General features: G+C 40.9%; 1 protein-coding gene across 1 annotated transcript in view; it reads right to left on the reverse strand.

Moving 5' to 3' along the window:
• EXOC4 (exocyst complex component 4) overlaps positions 1 to 21073 on the reverse strand; it is a 365546-nt gene that overhangs the window by 160550 nt on the left and 183923 nt on the right. Inside the window, exon 10 of the mRNA XM_032448867.1 lies at positions 16399 to 16495. Within this exon, the coding sequence (XP_032304758.1) occupies positions 16399 to 16495 (97 nt within the window). The remainder of the gene's footprint in view (positions 1 to 16398; positions 16496 to 21073) is intronic.

Genomic DNA, 21073 nt, shown 5'->3' on the forward strand with positions numbered 1-21073 from the left:
CCCTTGGGTAGCAGCAGCACTTTGTATCTGAGAATTTGGAGGAGAAAAGCCTCTAAATGAGGCTCCCAAAATCCATAATTTAAAAGAACAGGAGAATATATTTCACATATCCACTAATCAGACTTTGGCTTCAGTGTTTACACTGGAGTGGCAAACATCCCACTAAATAATAAGGAATAAAAAGGTCTGATGTACTGAAGTGAATCTGCTGTTAGATTACAAGATGCCTCTGGACAATGCTTTAACCATATGGTTTGATTTTCTGGGTGGTTCTGTGTAGAGCCAGGAGATGGACTTGGTGATCTCCATCAGCTCCTTCCAGCTTGGGACATTCTATGATTTATTGCTTCCTAAATCAACAAGTTTCAGCAAAGCTCAACTCCCCACAACCAAAAAACGCACTGTCTCTGTTGAGATAAAACTTCAAAATCAATCCTTGTGGACTGGACTACATAGAGACTTCCTAAGAGTGGCAAAGGTTCTGGCTGAGCAGCGAACTGAACCTCAAACTCTTAAACTTGACCTTATTTATTTATTTATTTTGCAGCAATAGCCAAAAAAGCCATGAATGAGGTGAGGCTGCCCAGGGAGGTGGTGGAGTCATTGTCCCTGGAGAGGTGACACTGAGGGACACGATTCAGCAGGCATCCTCAGTGGGGATGGGTTGATGGTTGGACCAGATCATCTTAGCAGCCTTTCCAGCCTTACTAGTTCTATGAACGGGTTAAATCTCATCCGTTCATGTAAAACATCTGATTGTCCTACTTAAAGAACAATAACAAAATCATTCCATTGCAATTCCAAATGGGGAATTCCAGTCTGAAGGTCTATGAAGTGACAACCCCTAATGGCTTTTGACAATTTGGCTTTTTTTTCTGTGTTGGGCTGCTGGGACTTGCCACCAAACACAAGGAAGTCACAAAAAATGCCCGTTGGCGACACTGACATCGTTTTCTTGTGCCTGATGCAAATTCCATCCAGAGAGGCTTTTTTCCTTTTAAGCTCTGTATGAATCTACTGTCAGCTCCAGTTATCCCAGTTTGATTTGGTATGAAAAGGAGAAGAAAATGCTATATTTTATATTGCCTTTAAAATATGGTAGAGTGACTGAACGTGGACACATCTCTAACAACATCTAACTGAGGTTCAAGAATTTATAAGAATCATAAGAAAGATTTCATTGAATCATTTCTTTTGGAAGCAGAAAAGCATCACTGTTGTCACACCATTAATCTTTCCCTTTTCTTTTTTTCCTGTCAACATCTGTTAAATTAGAGGAACAATTAGTAAATGCCATAGGTTAGGGGAAATATTGGGTCTTGATTTTAGAGGGTTAGAAATATGAATCCCATCATGAAACCACGCACCTCCCTGCAGAAAAAAATGATGCTCACTTTTGTGTCAATTAAAATCTCTCAATAAAAGATCTAGGTTAATACATATATGTATATACATGTGTCATTTTAATTCCTTTTCCACGTGCTGCTTTGTTACACAAATAAATACGCAAATAAACATGAATAGGTGTGGAGTTTAACCAGCTAGATAGGGATGCTTCTATCTTATATGGTATGGTTCATGGTACTGAGGATGAATGTGAAAAGGTGACAGTTCACAGATGTTAATTCTTAATTCTTACAAATCAGCAGCATTGCCAAGAATTAAAATTAATTTCTGCAGTGGTAATGGGACCGTAACGTGCGGTTTCATCAAAATTCAACTTGGCTGATTAAATATCTTCAGGAATTTGGGTGTTCTACATCAGAGTTACAGCAGGAGGTAAAGGTCATTGGGAGCCACACTACTGTTCATTAGGCTCTAGACCTTTTCCATCCCTCCTCCTCCTTTCTAGGCACACCACTGAACCAACAATGCATACAAATGTGGCAGTTCAATACCCCATGTTGGTTTTCTTTTCTCCTTTTCTTCTCCTTTTCTTTTCTTCTCCTTTTCTTTTCTTCTCCTTTTCTTTTCTTTTCTTTTCTTTTCTTTTCTTTTCTTTTCTTTTCTTTTCTTTTCTTTTCTTTTCTTTTCTTTTCTTTTCTTTTCTTTCTTCTCTTCTCTTCTCTCTCTTCTCTTCTCTCCTCCCCTTCCTTCCCCTTCCCCTTTCCCCTTCCCCTTTCCCTTCCCCTTTCCTCTCCCCTTCCCCTTTCCCCTTCCCCTTCCCCTCTTCCCTTTTCCCTTCTCCTCCCTTCCCTTTCTCCTCCCTTCCCCTTCTCCTTCCCTTTCCCTTCTCCGTCCCTTCCTTCTCCGCCCTTCCCTTCCCTTCCCTGCCCTTCCTTCCCTTCCTTTCCCTTCCCTTCCCTTCCCTTCCTTCCCTTCCCTTCCCTTCCCTTCCCTTGCCCTTCCCTCCTTCCCTTGTCCCTTCCCTTCCCTTCCCTTCCCTTCCCCTTTTTTCTTCTTTTCTCTTCTTTTTTTTATTTTCTTTTCTCCTCTTTCCTTTTCTTTCTTTTTCTTTTCCATCCGTTTACTGATTTGTGCCCATACACGAAGTGCAAATTGAAACCTCTGCCTTTATAAAAGCTTTTCACTATCTACCATTTAGCACAATCATTTCTCCTGCAGAATTCGGGGCAGCCCCTACCAACAGAGTTTTTCACTCCTGGCTGGTACTATAGCAAAGGCAAAATAAGCAGTAATCCCTTTGGGTTTAAACACAAAGAGGCTTCCTGGATAGCGCTTTATGCACAGCACACAATACTTTCCAGACTGGGTGTGTGTGCAGGGAGCTCTGAAATAGCTTTTTTTATTTATCAGCCCTCCAGGCATGTTGCTACTTCTGCCAACCTTTGGGGAAGGTTGAAGGGCACTGGAAGAATATATGAAACAAAAAAAAACAACAACCACACGACCATCATTTTGTTTACCTAACTGACTTGATTGACATTTTAAAATGATATTGTGCTCACAGTAACCATTGCCTTCAATTCAAAGAACTTAGCTACATTACTTCAAAGATCATGTTTTTAACATTATAAAGCACTTGATGGTCGGTAATTACAACGCATTATCACAATAACTCAAATACTGCATATACTGCATTACAAATGACAACCAGCAATTAATTCCATTATTGTCTTTCATCAAACTAACCAGAGAAAAACACTTAACTATTGGCCTGGGCGTACCTAAAACTGATAATAAGCACCCTTTCTGCTTACAATAACAATAGTTCTCTGTCCTTGACAACTCCTATTTATTTATTTATTAATGTGGAAGAGATGCCAAACACTTTCTTCAGGGGGCTCTGGGGGATGCATATGACTGATCTCCCATCCCATAAGGGAAAATGTGAAGAGACATTCAGCAGCACCCATGCTCAATTCTGGGGTAGCAGCAGAAGGGAAACTGGGGTAAAAGGGCTCTGAGAGGAGGGTGGAGAATTGTTTTATCAGTGGATGAGACAGGCGACAATTTTGGCATCTCTTCTAGAGAAGAAAGATGGAGTCTTGTGAACGGGCAGCAAAAAATACTCCCAACTACTCAAAGTATCATAAACAACTGGGAAAAATGCTGTCTGGGGCAGAGATAGAACAGTAATTCAGGAAACAAGCAAAGGAGAGAGAGAGAAATACTGGCGTTAACAAAATGCAGCAACCAGCAATCTAGAAACAACTTGCAATTAATTAACTTTTATTCCTTTTCAAACAACAATTTGCTTTCAGTTCAGCTTACTGACTTAACCAATCTGACTTCCTGAGCAAATTGTATAGCCCATTTTTACTACCATCATTTGTGTGGTATGTACCAAGAGGGATGATGGTCACAGTGAGGAATGACTTGCAGTAATAAACTGCGCAGCCCTGTAAAACAAAATGAAGAATGGCTCCATCCTGAAGACTTGTCTGCACCTTTTGTGAAGATGAAGGAAAAGAAACAGATTTTATTTCCCTCCTGTAGTACTATCCTATTTTAGACCAACTTTTCTACTGCACGTAGCAGTTCTGAGTTTCAGCACTGTGATCTATGCTCTGCCTGGCCATCAATCAGACCGTGACTGTCAATGGCCACCACTCATCTTCATCACAATGCAGCAGAATGGTGACTTTTTCCCTCTCTGAAGGGTCCTAGAAATCTATTAAAAGAGAAGCCAATGATACATTTCCCCACCTTGCTTCCTTCTGGTTGTATTTAGTCTTCTTTCTGGAAGACCTTCATCTTTCCTTTATATTTGAAACAAGTATGTTGATGTAACATTGTCCATTGAACTACATACCTGTTTCAACTTGGGTATCTTAAAACTAAGCAACATTCTCTGAGGAATCTGTTCTTATTCAGCAACATTATTCAAACCTGATGGAAACAGATGGAATGAAGGCGATAACCTTAAACAGTCCTATTGGGCTCATAAAATTTCCAAGTTGCTGATAACTTGAGCATCATCTGGATTAAGAAGTTCATTTCAAAAATACAATTCATGGTAACATCTGTCTGTATGCTGTCTAGAAACATAACTACTGCCTTGTGTCCATATACTCAAATAAACACCCATAACACCCTGGATTCATTGAAGTCCACCTCCATAGAAACTCAGCCCCATACACTTCTCTTAGTGCCCTGTCCAGAATCACTTGACTGGCCTCAATATCCCACAAAACCAGCACTGATAGGGTTGTCTGATAGGGCTCTTCACATACAGATGAGAAAGTACTCAATAGACGTATCGAATAAACACTGTGTTCAATTTGCTGATGAGAAAACAGAGGCAATCTATAGTATGAGAGCACTTGCATTTGGCTCTCCTGTTTTAATTATCTGTAGAGAATGCAGCACAACCAGAGACGAGTCTGAACAAAGAAAATGTGGATGGGGTTGCAGAAATGAGAAGAAAGCTGCTCAAAGTTTGCACAGGGCATTCATACCACCTTGTGCCAGATGTGGTCCTCAAATGGAAAAGCTGAGGAGATCACCCATATAGGAACTGAGTGAGATCTGCCTAGAGAGGTGGTTGATGCTCCATTCCTGCAGACATTCAAGGTCAGGTTGGATGGGGCTCTGAGCACTTGATTGAGCTGTAGGTGTCCCTGTTCAGTGCAGGGGAGATGGACCAGAAGAACTTTAAAGGTCCCTTCCAACACAGCCATTTTTATGACTGATTCTATTAACTGCCTGCACAGCACTGTGCTCCAGGAGGACTCCACCAGATGAACGGAGCTGTCACGAACCTGTTGCACCCTCCAGAGCAAAATCCATTTGTAAAAATGTAACCCAGAGAGACAAAGCTAGAACAAAATGGAATGCCTGTCTGCACCTTGATTAATAACAGTGGGGATTTATGACTTTCAGTTACGTCCCACCTATTCCAAACCTGCCCAGAATTTATGACTGTTTAACTCACTGCTTCAACCACATGGCTTCACTCCTGGCCATCACACAGCCAGAATTTCCATGCAATACACTTCAAGCTGAGGTGTTAATGAACTGATGTCTATTAGGAACTTGGAAGTTATCAGATGAAAGGAGCTATAAAAGTGCTTTGTAGTGGTGTTACACAATGTGCAATTGCTGGTAATCTAGTCAGTACTCAAGATGCCTGGGACTCAAAATAAAAAAAGGCCCACTTCTTTCATAGAATCACACAGAGTCATAGAATGACCCAGGTTGGAAGGGACCTCAAGGATCATGAAGCTCCAACCCCTCTGCTTCCTCAGCCTGTCCCCATAGAGGAGGTGCTCCAGCCTTCTGATCATCTTCATGGCCCTCCTCTGGACCCTTTCTATCAGCTCCATGTCTTTCTTGTACTGAGGGCTCCACACATGGACACAGTACTCCAGATGGGGCCTCATAAGAGCAGAGTAGAGAGGAACACTCACCTCCCTATCCCTGCTGACCACCCCTCTCCTGATGGAGCCCAGGATCCCATTTGCTTTCCGAGCTGCAAGAGCGCACTGCTGGCTCATGTTAAGTTTCTCATCCAGCCCAAGTGTGAAACCTTGTACTTTGCCGTGTTGAACCTCATTAGGTTCACCTGGGCCCACCTTTCACCTTTCCTGCATTTATTATTTTTTACGGCTATTCTGCAGATTGATAAAAATTAGCAGAAGTTTAGATGTAATTCCAGAGGAGCATTCCACTAAGAAGTGATTCTGTGTATGACTCAGGGTCAGAAAAACATGCTCTCCAATGAGCTGACTTCCCTGCAAGGCAATGACTTTCCTTCTGTTGCCCCAGGGCACACAGTCATAAAACAGAAGAAAACAAAACACTCGGAAAAAACTTATTTAAATATCCTTGGAGATGTTTGAAATTCCACTCTGTGCTCTACATAACTGCTGCTCTTTCTCCAAAGTTCACAACTTTACATTGCACAGGAGAATGCCAGCTCACTATCAAGGGTTTTTCTCATGTCATATACGTAAAATAAACCCAAATAAAACAGTACATTTTAAAACCGTTCCCTTCAGCGACGTGTTCTATTAATTGCTCATAGGGGGAAATAGAGCCTCAAAAGCTCTGTTATCCTGGGTTTTCTATCCTCAATGCTACAACTAAGGGCAAAATGCAGTAATCACCATTTCAGTTTTCATCACAGAATGGTTCTAATATATTTCAGTCAAAAAATTCATCAAGGTCTATGAACATAAACACGTGAACTCAACCAAATCTTTCAGGATCTCAATATCACAACTCAGATCTAAACCACAGTAGGCTTTCATCCTTGAGTCCCCTCTATTGCACCCATGGGAAGCCCTCACTGAAGTCTAATCTCAACAGCTTCCATCAGTAGATTGAAAACGTGGAATCTGGCAAGTTTCCTTTTTTTCCTCTTAAGAAACAGAAGGATTAGTTCCTATTTTTGCCAGCTATGCCACATTTTTGTGTTGTCTTGCAGACTTTTTTTTTTCTTTTTTTTTTTTTTTTTTCAGAGTAATACACAGTAATACACACAATATGTATTTAATACATATTAAATACATACATTTAAAATGAAAACTACAGTAAGTGTCAGCTCCTGTCGAAGTTCATTCCCCAGCACCAGGGGAGCTGCCCCCTGCCTCCTGCATGGGGGGTCCTCAATTCATGCTTGAAGAGTTTCATAGATGCTCAAATTCAATAAATGGACCAAAAGTTCTGTTCCAACTTTGCTCAATGATTTTCTGACCAGCAGGTTTTTAAGAACAGCAATGCTTGTGCTTCTGCTTGGGGAGAAGGGAAGACAAGGAAAAGAAACAATACAAATGTAAACTTCAGTGCATGTAAGATCCATTTCTTTGTGTTTAACCTCTCATTTCATGGATGTAACAACTACAAACTTCTGCAGAACGCTGCATATAACAGATCAACATGTAAGCAGTTGTAAGAATAAAAACACAATTCCAGGCCCATGATTCCATGCTGCTGGCTCCTTCCCTTCATTCTCAGCTGCAACCTGAAAAGATGACCTTCTGGTAACAAAGGAAGGTTACTCCCCACCTCTAATCAAATTCTCACACCTGTCCTACTAACAAGGTGCCACTGGGTGATTATAATTTACAGCCAGCGTGAACTCACACAAGATTCAAGTTTCTTTTTGAAAGCTAGCAATGCATTTTACATGTCTTACCTTGCAGGTCCCCACTACAATGATCTGCACTGATTCATTTGTCTGCCTGGGTGAAGCACCAGCAGCACATCAGTCAGCCACTGCTGGAACGTTTGTGTTGGAGAAGGGTGGATTAATGGTAAAAAAAAAAAGAACTTTTTTCTTAGATGCTACCCAAGGGATAAAACTGTATGTGGAAATAGAGCTTTAAAAAGCCAAAGAATTTCAGGTATATTAGATTCTTTTAAAGGAAAATACACTTGTATTTTGTACACTCCATAGGGAAAAGTACACTGGAAAGTATGCTTAATAGGGTTGTCTTTCAAAGGTCTTGGCTGACAAACAAGGAAATGTTCTGACGTAGAATTACTTGGTCCAGTGTTGTGTTGTGAGAAATATAACAGGAATCTTTGGACTACCTACCAGGTCTGGCCTTGAACCACTAAATGCATTTTCACATATCTATCTCTCCTTTTACAGGACTGCTCCAACAAACTGCCAGCAAGAAGACCAGACCTTGGTCAAGCTTTTGGTGGTGGGCTGACCATGGCTGACTTTACTCAGACCTTTTCCAGCTACTGCAGTGTGGGTTCCTCTATGAGTTCCATCTGTGCCAAAACTGTTCTCCATAGGCAGCAAGGGGACAGCCTCCTTCACTATGGGCTCAGCTGTGCCCCAAGGTGGGGCCATTTTGGAGTTGTTTGGGAAAGGACTTGTCTGCCATGGGGCAGTACTGGCCTCTCCTCACAGAGCCCACCTCTGTAGCCTCCTTAAAACCAATTCACATCATCATAACTCCTATCACCTACAAAAGTCACCATGCTCATAGAAGTGATTTCATGTTTCCAGTGGGTGCTCAGAAGAAGCTGAGTTTATAACTGTGAATGTGGGACTTGTAACATCAACTGTTAGCAAGGACTCAAAAGGAAAGTTATGAATTGTATTAATGAGAGCTAGAAAAAAGTTGGAGTATTAGCATCACATCTGAGAACAATGTCAGTAAAGAGCAAAAACAGAAGCTAAACACTGTCAGTATCAGCTCTGGCATATGCATTTACTTTGGGAATTCAGTACACTAGAACTATATAATGATAATAAAACCCATCAGCAGAGAGAAACTGTTAAATGGTCCTTAGCAATAACATAAATCAACTGCAAAAAGAGAAGGAGCCACTCTGTCTTCTCTGGTGGCACATAACACCCCAGGAAGGATGGTCCAAACTTGTCAGCAATTCTCAATCTTTTTGGTTCTTCCTGCAGCCTTTTTGCACAGGAAATGTAGGGTTGTCTTTGCTATTACCAGGCCAAACACCTCATCAAATCTTAGTAGTAGATATTGCATGGTCTTGTCTTGGGTCAAACTTATTTCAATAACAACAAAGCCAACAGTCAGATAAATTAAGGTCTAACTTGCTTGTAGCTTGAGCTTAGGTTTAAACAACTGTGTGGTTTTCCCCCAGATTCATGGTATATGGCAAAGATGTAACAAAAATAACTGATCACTGCATAAAGAAAAAGTTGTGGACCCGTAGCAATGAAGTGCTGGAAACAGACTTAAACAGTACAGCATAATAAGTTTCAAGAAGACAGAGGTTCTACCATGAACATTCACCTCTCAGGAGAGCTTAGGACAGCTATGACTCACCTGAACAATGCACTCGAAAGCTCAGCTAACACCAAAGCAGGCTGTAGATACTATAGAGTTTGTGGAGATAGATAATTCTAATTAAATTATTTAGCAGAAACAGTACGAATTGGACTGTCTGGTTGATACACCCCCACTTTCATAACTATTGATCTCACTATTAGTATTAAAACAGTAGTTACAGTAACAGTATGTTCATAGGTCCATATATAAGACAGGCTGGTTTTGCCCTTCTTACATTATTGTGTAACACTGGAATAAGCTTGAAAAGTCAAAAATATCCGTTTTCCAGTCTGACATCAGCTCTACTTAGAGAAAGCCCCATGATTATTCTTAATACAGTATGAAACCAGATTGTTTTGCTGAATTCTTAACTGGCATCCACCAGCCAGACTTGTAATCTCTTTGGGAATGAACCAGAAGAGCAGATCTCATAAGGTTTGCTGGTGTATCTCAAGACTGGCTGTCAAGGCATGACTCAGGTCTTGTCAAGTAGTATTCAAAAGGAATAAGTAAGTCATTGAAAACTCCTATGACTAAATCTCTGCTTACACTGCAATGAAAATAAGTGTTCAGCAATACACAGGACTTTAATCATACTGCAAGAAAATGAGGTAAGATATAGAACTAAACCTAAGCAGTGCTTATAGTAAGAAATGAGCTCAAACAACTTTGTTGGCTTGATGAACGTAATACTTGTTAGCAGTAATTATTTATCATAGAAATGAATGAACGCTGCTCTCAGCTATTCAGTGCAAGTTCTTGCAAATGTCAAATTCCTTCGCTGCTTCAGGTTATATTTCATCTGATGGAAAGGAGGAGCTGCAGAGACGTGAAATTTCTGACAGGCTGTTGATTTCCTGTATGGATGAAGCATGTTTGAAAACTCAAAACTTGACTGATCTGCTGAAGCACATTCTCTGACAGACAATATAAAATCAATGCATCACATATTAAGAGGTTGGGTTGGCTTTTTTTTTTTGGCATGTAAGAGTTTTTGTTTGCGTGGGAGGTGGGGGGAGATTGCTTTATTTTCTGTCATCGAAAATGAACAGCCTTTACCTTAAGGTTGTTATAAACTGTCATCTTTAATCAGACACACACAGTAGGACTGTCAGTTCTCATAAGGCACTGGGGAAAGAAAAGAAAAAAGGCACAAAACGTGAAGCTGTTCCCCATCCTCTTCCTGTGCAAACCCCCTGTTTTTGAGATGGCCTCAGTCAGAATGAAACCTTTTCTTAGCAGTGTCACAACAACAAGCTTTGCTGAAATGTGTCTTCATAATTCAGAGATGCAGACTTCATGCAAGCTTGTCAAAGGGAAAGGAGTTAGGATTCGCCTGCAAGAAACATTCATTCTTGCTGTTGACAGATATAAAGTACTAAATGTCAACAGCAAAGGACTCGTCAACTAAATGTCTGCTAAACACTCATTAAACCAGGGGGAGAAAAAGCTGCAGTGGGTGGGTGTTGAATTGCTCCCTTAAGATTTTGTTACTTGCAATTGAGGTCAATTGAAGTGAATGTATGAGAAGTTGCATCAAGCACCTGTGACACTCAAGGATGAGCATTAATGATACCAAAATAAAGGTGGGAATGTTAAGCAGCACGATGACTACAGGTACCATAATCACAGAATCATACAATCATAGAATTGCTCACGCTGGAAAAGACTTTCAAGATCACAGAACCACAGAAGGGCCTCGGTTGAAAAGGACCACAATGATCATCCAGTTCCAACCCCCTGCTATGTGCAGGGTCACCAACCACCAGACCAGGCTGCCCAGAGCCACATCCAGCCTGGCTCTGAATGTCTCCAGGGATGGGGCACCCACAGCCTCCTTAGGCAACTTGTTCCAGTGCATCACTCAGTGGAAAACTTCCTCCTAATATCTAACCTAAACCTCCCCTGTCTCAGTTTAAAACCATTCCCCCTTGTCCTATCACTGTCCACCCTTGTAAACAGACATTCCCTCTTCTATTCATATGCTCCCTTCAAGTACTGGGAAGCCGCAATGAGGTCTCCCCAGAGCCTTCTCCAAGCTAAACAAGCCCAGTTCCCTCAACTGTTCTTCATAGGAGAAGTGCTCCAGCCCTCTGATCATCTTAGCATCACTCCCCTGGACCCACTCCAAGATCATCAAGCCCAACCAGAATGAGAAGCAGCAGTTGAGATCTACTGATCTGAACCCCATTTGCCTCGCTGCATTGCAGAGCACTGTCTCTCTAACTCAGTAGGAGGACCCTGCCTCCCTTGCAGAAGCAAGATTCAGATGAGTTACATGATATTTTCCTCTCTCCTTGAAGATAAGGGGTATATTTGACTCTAAGACTTAAGAAAAATTGTATTCATTACATCTGGACAGTTTCATTTTGGAGAGGTAACTGGCATTAAAAGTTTGCAAGTAATGTGTACGTAACAGATCTACATCTGATTGTCCCCTTCTCTGAGCATTATTCATTTGGAAATACAGACTTTAATCGGTCGGTATTACAAGTTTCATCTTCTAGCTTGAGTCACTATTGATTTCTCAAAAACTGAGTACTCTGGGTTTGATTTCAAAATGCTAAAAACATCAACTCTCATTATTTACCATTATCTGTGCCCTAAGATCATTTTCCACCTACTTCAGTAACAATATATTACTCTTAGGCTGATAAAATGCCATGCATTTTTCTTACCAATCCTGGTGCTATTTAACATACTCCCAACATACTTCAAGCACTGAATGAGCTAGTCCAATTCACACACACCTCCTGCTTACAAAAGAACACATTCTGCACAATATCGGACATTCATTTTATAGTACACCACTAGGAGGTATTACAGCAGATTTTAAAAGCACATGAGTTGTATATTACTATAGCTGTAAAAATGTGATAGTAATAAGAGGGACTACTGATGACATACCTATGTTCTTAATTATAAGCATGGATTTGTTTCAATTATAGGTATGCAGATATGAACACTGCTCAACCACAACAGCATCAGGATATTCACAAAGACCAAAGGATTCAGATGCCCCTTATGAACTGATGGTGACTTTGCCAGCAACATTGTGAAAACAGAAAACATACATTCTAAATACGGCACCTTCAATTTTGACATATCTTGAATTAAACAGAAGCCTGACATGATTATTTCTGAAGTATGGAAAGCTACAACATTACTGCTAAGGCACACGTAGCTGGGTGTATGTATGTATTCTGTACAGTGAGTGCCTCCCACCCAAGGACAGGTTATCAGTGGAGTCTGAAATGTGACCTTCCACATTATCAAGCAGATTGCCACCAGTAGGCGAGGAGCACACTGGTACCAACAAGCAGCAAAAGGAAATTACTCTTCTCCATCCCTACTCCCTACAGCATTCATTTTACTTGTTCGAAGAGAAGTCACTCTCTTCTCACCATTACCACAAATGAAAGAAAAAAGATAATAAATCCTAATATTATATCACTTGAAAAGCCTTTAAATCAAGGGGAAATGAGCAAACCCATGCAATTGTTAAACTCAACTGTCTGCCTGTATACTGCTTTATTTTCCCCTACCTCTGAGCAGTGCCCGCACACCTCAGCATTCAGCATCTCAAACAACACCAGCAGAGTCCAACTGGTTGTTCCAATGCTTTGTTTCTCACTTTCTTACTGTCCAGGCTTAGAAACCAAAGGCAGTGATCAGAACACTGCTGGCACAGCGCAATTGCTCCCACCTGCTGAAGAATGCAATGCTGCATAGCTCAATTCAGCCCTTCCAGAGCACTTCTTTGCAAGGATACAGTTTTGCTCAGAAGCAACTGTTTCTTCCGAATCAATGAACACTGTGCTTTCTCTGCTGTCCTACAATCCTTTTAATTGCTGCTTGATCTTAATGAAGTGTGGCTGGTATTAATAAACGGATCCCCTCGCGGCTTTAATACCCAACATCCAAACAATGTTCAACTGCGTGAGCACCAGCAGTGCTTTCATGACTCAAAACATCATCATCTCCTCCATCTCCAGCCCCTCCCCCTTAAGCCTCAAGACTGCAGACATCTGTTCTTCAATTGTCTGGTAATAAACATACTCTATAAAGCATATGTAAAATGATTATTACCCTGAAGAGCCAAGTGCCTTTCAAATGCCAGCTGAAACAAATAAACAACAGGAAAAAAAATCCCTCCACCAGACAAATGTTACAACAAACATCGCTCAGGCTGTTCCATATTCCACAACGTAAGGGCTTCGGCATTGGTCCCACGTGCATCCATCCTCCAACAGAAGACGTTCATCCACACAACAAGAACGCCAATGTTGCCACGATCCAAGCAGATGCTGGTTAGCAGTGAAGGATGTAGAAAGCAACTGGACTTCCCTGGAAACTTTTATACTTCGACACCTCCCGCAATTTGTAATTAAGGGAAATCAGATGTGTGCTTCTCTTCAATTTATAAACTCAATTAGTTTTCATATGTAGTTAGTACAATCTATTCCCAGGAATCATCTGTGCTAGAATACCCACTTCTCTTGCAAAAACTTGTTATTCATCTATTATGTGTGTGGTGGTGTCATTAAATCCTGGTAATTAATCTGGGGCTTAGTGAGCCTCAGTTGTCCTGGTGGAAACAAGGGACACTAATCTCAATCTGCATAACATCACATTTCCCAATGCTGGCTCGCTGCTCTAAATGGATTCGAGGAAAGGCCAACTTTGAAACCCACTTGTGTGTATTTGCCCTTCGACTCTCCATGGCTCTGAGAGTTTCTCTGAAAGAAGTTTTGTTATTGGAGACATGGGGACAACGTACAGCCCTTGAAGCACCTGCTGACTCTTGGATTCTTCGAACAGGTCTGGAGCCAAGCTCCGCTTCAGCTTGCAAACAAAAGAGGATCCAAAAGAGGCTATTACTATTATATTATTAGACCAGCTCCCTCAGCCTGTCTTTGTAGGGGAGGTGCTCCAGCCTTCTGATCATATTTGTGGACCTCCTCTGGACCCTTTCCAACACTAGAAGCATCTGAGTTCCTAATAAAATCAGCTAGCCTGTACCGTGTTAATGCTTCTCTGCCAACACACTTATGTGAACTTGACAGAAATAAGAAGAAATACTTTGAAATAAAATATTGATCTTTCTGAATTCAAAACAGATTCATTTCATGCCTGTGACACCGATGGAAATTGACTGAGACAAGCCATAAGGAGCCTCAAAAACAAATGGAAAATAAAACAAGTGAAAACTTCACACCTCTGCAGCAATTACCTCCTGGAGACCTTTATACTTAACATGATAACATCTAGAAAAGGGTGACAAAGATCTAACCAACAAGCAGTGGATGGAAATAATTGCACATATCGATACTTTTGCAAATCCCTTCATACTCAGTATTTCCAAGTGTCAAGCAGAATCTTACAGCCAGTTTTAACAGGAGCCAATGAGTAAGCCAGTTTGCTGGTAGGATAGTCATTGCTTTGACTCCCATCAGAACCACACAATCATAGAATGGCCTGGGTTGAAAAGGACCACAATGATCATCCAGTTCCAACCCCCTGCTATGTGCAGGGTCACCAACCACCAGCCCAGGCTGCCTGGAGCCACATCCAGCCTGGCTTTGAATGCCTCCAGGGATGGGGCATCCACAACATCTATGGAAGGAAGAGAATTCCATGAAGGGAATTATTAAAGAATGAAATCTATTGCTATGCTCATCCTAAATACACTGCCGAATTTGAAGATCACGAGTTAAAACTAAGACTGCAAAGACTCCCTTAAGATATCTATTCAGCTGAAGATTAAGGCAAGTAAAATTACATTTGTAAAGTTTCCACGTTGTTGACCTGCTCCCAAATTCACCCCATTCAACAGTGAGAAAAAGGTAAGCTGGGTCATGAAGTGTTATCTTTCGTTTCATTCAGTTGTTGACGCTCCACTCAGAAAGTGAAGATGTTGCAGATGGTTGGTGAAGATATATATATATATATTGCAGGCAGATAACTTAAATGTTGATGTAATTATTTTTTATGAAGCGCATTAATTCTACTGCATATCTTGCAAGCTGGTATCGAAGGTGAAGTGTTTGTGAGAAGTGTTTGTCAAAGCACTTGTGTTTGACTTGTATAGCAAAAAAAAACCACCAAAAAACAACAAGAAAAAAAACAAAACAACGAATAAAACAGAAAAAGAAATGAAACAAAGAGGAAAAGGGAAAGGAAATATTTCACCAGTTTCTAGTAGTTGTCTTGAATAGCTCACTGCATCAACCACTCCTCCTTTTCTCACAACAAAGCAGATGAAAAATAAACATTATGCTCTAGTAAAGTAATTTCTAGCACGTTTCTTTCAATTTAAATAAAATGTGTTTATGAAATTATCATTATAGGCATCTTGCAATAAATAGAGAGCACACACATTTCCTTCTGTAAAGGGAAGATCTGAAACAGCCATCAAATTGTAATATGTCCTCAAAACAGGTGCGGTTGTAAACATTATTCCAATATCTGGTGTCATGATATCAGAAATAAAAACAGCAAAGGAGGGAAATTCTCTCTGTAGACACAAGGAGTGAATAGGAAAGGATGTGTGTGACATACAAGGAACAAGCAGAGGTGGAAGACTGACATAACTGAGAAAACTTCAGTATTATTTAACTCTGGCAAAAGCAAGAGAATGAACTGTTAGATTGCAATGTTAAAAAGAGCAAAATTAAAGCATCAGAGGTGAATGGCTTGGTGAGAGGAGACTTATTACAGACTTGTTTAAAGTTCCAGCAGCCCTTGATTAAGCTCTGAATTTCTATGATCTTAGTAACTGGCACAGCTCTTTAGATCACACATATAATTTTCAGTCCACAGAGCATACTTGTTTGTCAAGGAACAAACTTACCTTGCAGTTCATAAAGTATCCTTCTGACTTTTTAAGCATAATAGTGAGCAATAAACAATTTGTGACAGGCTGAAACTGAACTCTTCCCAGACTGGGTCAATAATATATGACACTGTTCAATGGGAAAGGGTCACTTAGGCAAGCATTTCCGCCTGGAGTGTTAGTTATTCTTGACAGTGATGAAACGAGCATTGGCAACACGCTCAACTGGTGTTTACTTTTTACCCACGTGCACAAGAACTTCTTCACAAGCCACAGATATACACACACTGCTAGGGCATGTTACCTCAGAAATCACAGTGTGCCCATAAATAGAGTTAATTCTATTTATCCTCATTATTTTCATAGAAGAACTATGTAGAAAGCTTCACTTACCTGAGGAGCGGGTGGAAGATGATGGTGATGTTTCTGGCTCCTGGTTTGCAGACAAACTTGGATCCTCCGCCTTCGATTAAATTATCATCTGGTCCTCCTGGAAAACAATACAGAAGTTGTTCAAAAGAATCTGAACATCCCTTGATTTTCAGATAGTAACTGATAATTAGAGATTTAGCTTTGTCTCTAAGTGTGATTACACTTAACACTACTCTCGAGAGTCCATTTGGGGCTCTTGAGAGTCCATTTCCTACACTGAGTTTTGTAATTTCCCAGCAGAAGTCTCCATTACCCAAATGAAAGTTGCATACAAACAGGCTCTCAGCTATGGGAAAAATAGATATGTTGAGCTTGCTATGCTTTTGGGAAGTAAAACAAGCTCAGAGGGTAATTTATACACATCAAGCACGGGCTGCGGGGTTTCAAGTGGCATGAAGCACCCATCTCCTTGTCATTGCAGCTGAAGCAAAGCCACTTCCATCAGCGGCTCCTAACACCAAGATACATTAAATCAGGATATTGAAACAGGAAAGAGGAAGACAAACACTTAGTCTACATCTCCTAGAACTCTTGCATTTCCTGAGTGCAACAAAGACAACTCCTTACTCTTCCAGAAGAACACATTTTAAAAGAATAGGGCAGATGCCTCTCACATTAGCATTTAAAATACCTGATTCTGAAATAAGCAGAAATTCACCATATAATGCCCCCACGCTTCGGTCACAAAGCTCAGACAATCTTCTTGCCCACATCATCTGACAAATAACCCTATCAACTCTGTTTTTGGACTTGGGCAAAGTTGCTATCCCAAATGTCATTAAGCCATTTTTATGTTGCATGTGAACTCTCCTTTAATGATTGAATAATAATAAATACAGAACCTAATCACATTATTACAATAACCTTACAGGCAGGAAAATGACAAAGTACTTGAAATCATAACAACACCAACAGGTTATTGAATTTTTTGACCCTGACATCCTTCTGCCTTAAAATGAGAAGAAGAATGTTTTCAAATTGGGAAGTGTGAGAGGAGGAGGAACAAAACCAACTACTAAGTGCCTCCAATCCTCTTTTCAAAGTGAAGTTTATGTGCTTTAGGCCATTACCTGCAAACAATCTATAAAAAACAATACAAACAAACCAACCAAACAACAACAACAAAAAACACCTTAATGAGCAGATTTAATTGGCTCTCCTGTTAGCAACTTCACATCGATGCCCAAGGACTGAGCTGGTCACTGACACCAATTCTTTCATACCCTAAAGCTGTCCCTCCAGGTCAGGACTATTCTGTACAGTCCTGTGTAGGACTCACAGTGCAGATACAAACTCAAAGGTGTTGTTTCTGTGCCCTGGTGAGGCTGAAGATATTAAACTCCCTGTGGATTGGGCAAGGAAACCAGGAAACAAGACGAATCAACTGGCTGAGGTCAATGAGAGGAACAAAAGCAAAGGAAAGAAGCTCCCTGTTCTTATTAACTACATGACCATGGGAAGTTTGCCTATACAAACATCAGCTAATGCATTTTGGATACTCTCCTTTCTTGTTACAAGATCATTAATGTGTCTGGATCTGGGGGTTGGTTATAGTGGAATCATGGAATCATGAAAGTTGGAAAGATCACTAAGATCATCCAGTCCAACCATCAGCCCACCATCACCAATATTGCTCCACTAAGTCACATCCCTCAGTGCCACATCTGCCCTTTTCTTGAACACCTCCAGTTCCTGGGCATCCTGTTCCAATACCTCACCACTCCTTCTGAGAAGAATTTTCTCCTAATATCCTAAAACTCCCCATACAGACACTGCAGCTACAACATGATGCTTCTTGATGCTCTCCACATCAATAGAAGGGTTCATGAAATACAAAGGAACAGCAGAGGATGGAGTCTATAAAACTTCACTGACTGGAGTTCAGGAACACGCCATTCAAAAAAGTTAATTTGCACAATATAACAGTTTAATCACAGAAAAAAAGAGGCACAAATTGTAGGAAAATTACTCATTTCCCCTGTTAATGTCAGACCCTGAGATTCCAGGGGTGGGAAGGTCTGTGTCTAAGCTGACATATTGAGGAATCCATCCAAGCGAGAACTACTGAGGCAGGAAGCAAGAAATCCAGGCTCAAATTAAGGAAGGGGTGTTATTCTTGTTACACCCTGTGTTGATCAATATTATTGACTGGGATGAACTCCATAGCAAGGAATAAAGCCATCTGTCTTATCTATTTGGCCACGTTATGTAAGATTTGAGAGCAGAACACCAGCACTGACAAAAAAAAAAAAAAAAAGTTTTTTTACCTTCTCTGCTCTTAGCTTTCAATTAATAATAATGAATGTTCCATATGTAGGTGTATGCCACAAGGAAAAGTAATTTTGTTTGTAGTAAAATATTACATCCAAAAAAAATCCCAAAACACTGAGATGTAAATCTTATTCCCAATGACACCCTATAAACACCAACAACACAGCACTGCAAGAGTTCTTGCTTACATCAGCAGCCTTACATCCCTTGATGCTGCTGCTGTAACCCTACAGATCCTTTATTACACCTCTGCAGCCCAACGTGAGAACAACCCCATTGGTGCAGATCATGTCCCAGACCAACTCCTATGCAGCAGACCTAATAGGTATGTTCACAGAAATACACCCTTAATTTCCTTCTATCCTTACTGATTTGCTCCGGTTCTTGCATGGAGGTGAACAAAACCAAAAGCTCTGTAATAGTTGACTGCAGCAGCACCAGATCAGGCTGCTCAGGACCCTACCCAGCATGGCCTTGAATAGCTCCAGAAATGGGGCATCCATAACTTCTCTGGGCGACTTGTTCCAGTGAAAAACAGGTAGAAATGATGGAAGAGGGAAAGAGCACCCCTTCTTCAGTTCCTTATCAAGGTGATTATCAGACAGGCAGTTTGCACAGCCTCTGGATTAAATGTGAGCTAAGCAAGCAAATAATGTATTGCTTGGCTGTCCCACATAAATGCCATATCCCCATGAGCAGACTACAAGTGATGAAAACTTTCCACTGCACGATGGAAAAGGAGTTACAAAGCCCACTTCCCAGTTAGCAATGAAGATTTTAAGCTGTGGTGTCCAACTTTACTGCCATGACAGCTCACTATCAGCAATGACTACAGGACCAACCATCCGTGCTCACTGATGTACAGCATCACAAGGTATGCAGCACTCCAACAACTATTGGGACTGAACATACATCACTGCTTCAGCAATGCCACATTACACAACTCCCTCATTTGGATCACAGGGTTTTTCTTTAGTTTGAGGCAAGAAATCATAACAGCCACGTGTCACAGGCACTGGAATAAAACCTAAATGTTTCACAGCTGTCACAAAGTACTGTTGTTGTAGCCGTTCTTTCTTAAGAGCACCGGCCTGCTGATTTAATCTGCCTGGTAATAAATTACAAGAGCAAGAAAAGGAGAAGAAAAACTTTGAGGTGAAGCGAAATTTGTCATACAGTTAATGGCATCCTCATGCTGTGCTAGCAATGAAGTGTGCCCACCTGAATACCACTGCGAGTGAGAGTCAGAGATTTGTCCATTAGGAACACAGCTGAATGCTTCTGAAATGGAGCCAAAAACGTCATGCTTCAGTAGGAAAATAAATGTAAGGTTACCAAGAAAGCCAGAATCCCTGCATGCACCTCAAGTCTGATCAAACATGAACACTGTTTCCAGTACTCTGTTCTATTTGGTACTTTACTGGCCATGGTACCTCCCATGGACAACGCCATCTTTGCACACTCAAGTGTCTCAGGTCTCAAAGTGATGATGGCAAGTGTTCTTGTCCCAGAAAAATGCAAGGAACCTCCTCAAGACAGAGAACAGAGACAACAACCAGCATTCTGTTCTATCCAGCAAAAAAGGAAGAAGAAGGGAGGCATTTTTATTCATGAGCACCCAAGGAAGTCAATAAAACGCATTACAAATTTGTGACAACGCTGAGATATCCATAGAATTTTCCAGGAAGATTATGCTTTGCTGATCCATTAAGTCAACACAAACACTGAAATCAGCCTTCAGAAAGCATCTCAGTATGCTTTATAAATGCATTAAGTTTCTTGTTGGTATTCCTCTATCTATTTTGTATCCTGAAGGACAAATGATGACTTTAAATTAGATGCAGCGCATCACACAAATTGTGCCTCTTCATTTAAAGATAAAGCCCTGGAACACACTGCAAGGAGTTGCCTTGCACTGACCCACAACCTTGCAATGAATGCAATTAATATTACCTATAACCTATACGGTTATAGGTTACCTCCTATAACCATGGACTGTCCCATGATGGGGGAAGACTGAACCAGGAGAAGGGTTGGGATTACACAGATATCCCGTAATTTCCCCATCTGTCAGGTTAACTTCTCTATCATTAAATCAAAAGAAAAAACTTCTCTGGATCCATTTACTTCTCTGTGACTGCAAACTTTTCAGCTAAAGAAGTTCCAGGCACGTAGTGAACAATTCTTCTGCACCTCTCTGTGATCAAAGTGCCCTTCTTAGCGAGCCACTTCACGTTAATCTATGCAGTCATAAAAAGAATCAAAAAACAGGCTTTGAAGCCACAACAATCAAGCAATCAACACAGCTTGCTAATCAATGCCACCTCCTCCATCCTGAGCATCAGAGCAAATTTTGATAGGAGAA

Source organism: Coturnix japonica, chromosome 1, assembly GCF_001577835.2.
Source record: "Coturnix japonica isolate 7356 chromosome 1, Coturnix japonica 2.1, whole genome shotgun sequence".
NCBI lineage: Eukaryota > Metazoa > Chordata > Aves > Galliformes > Phasianidae > Coturnix > Coturnix japonica.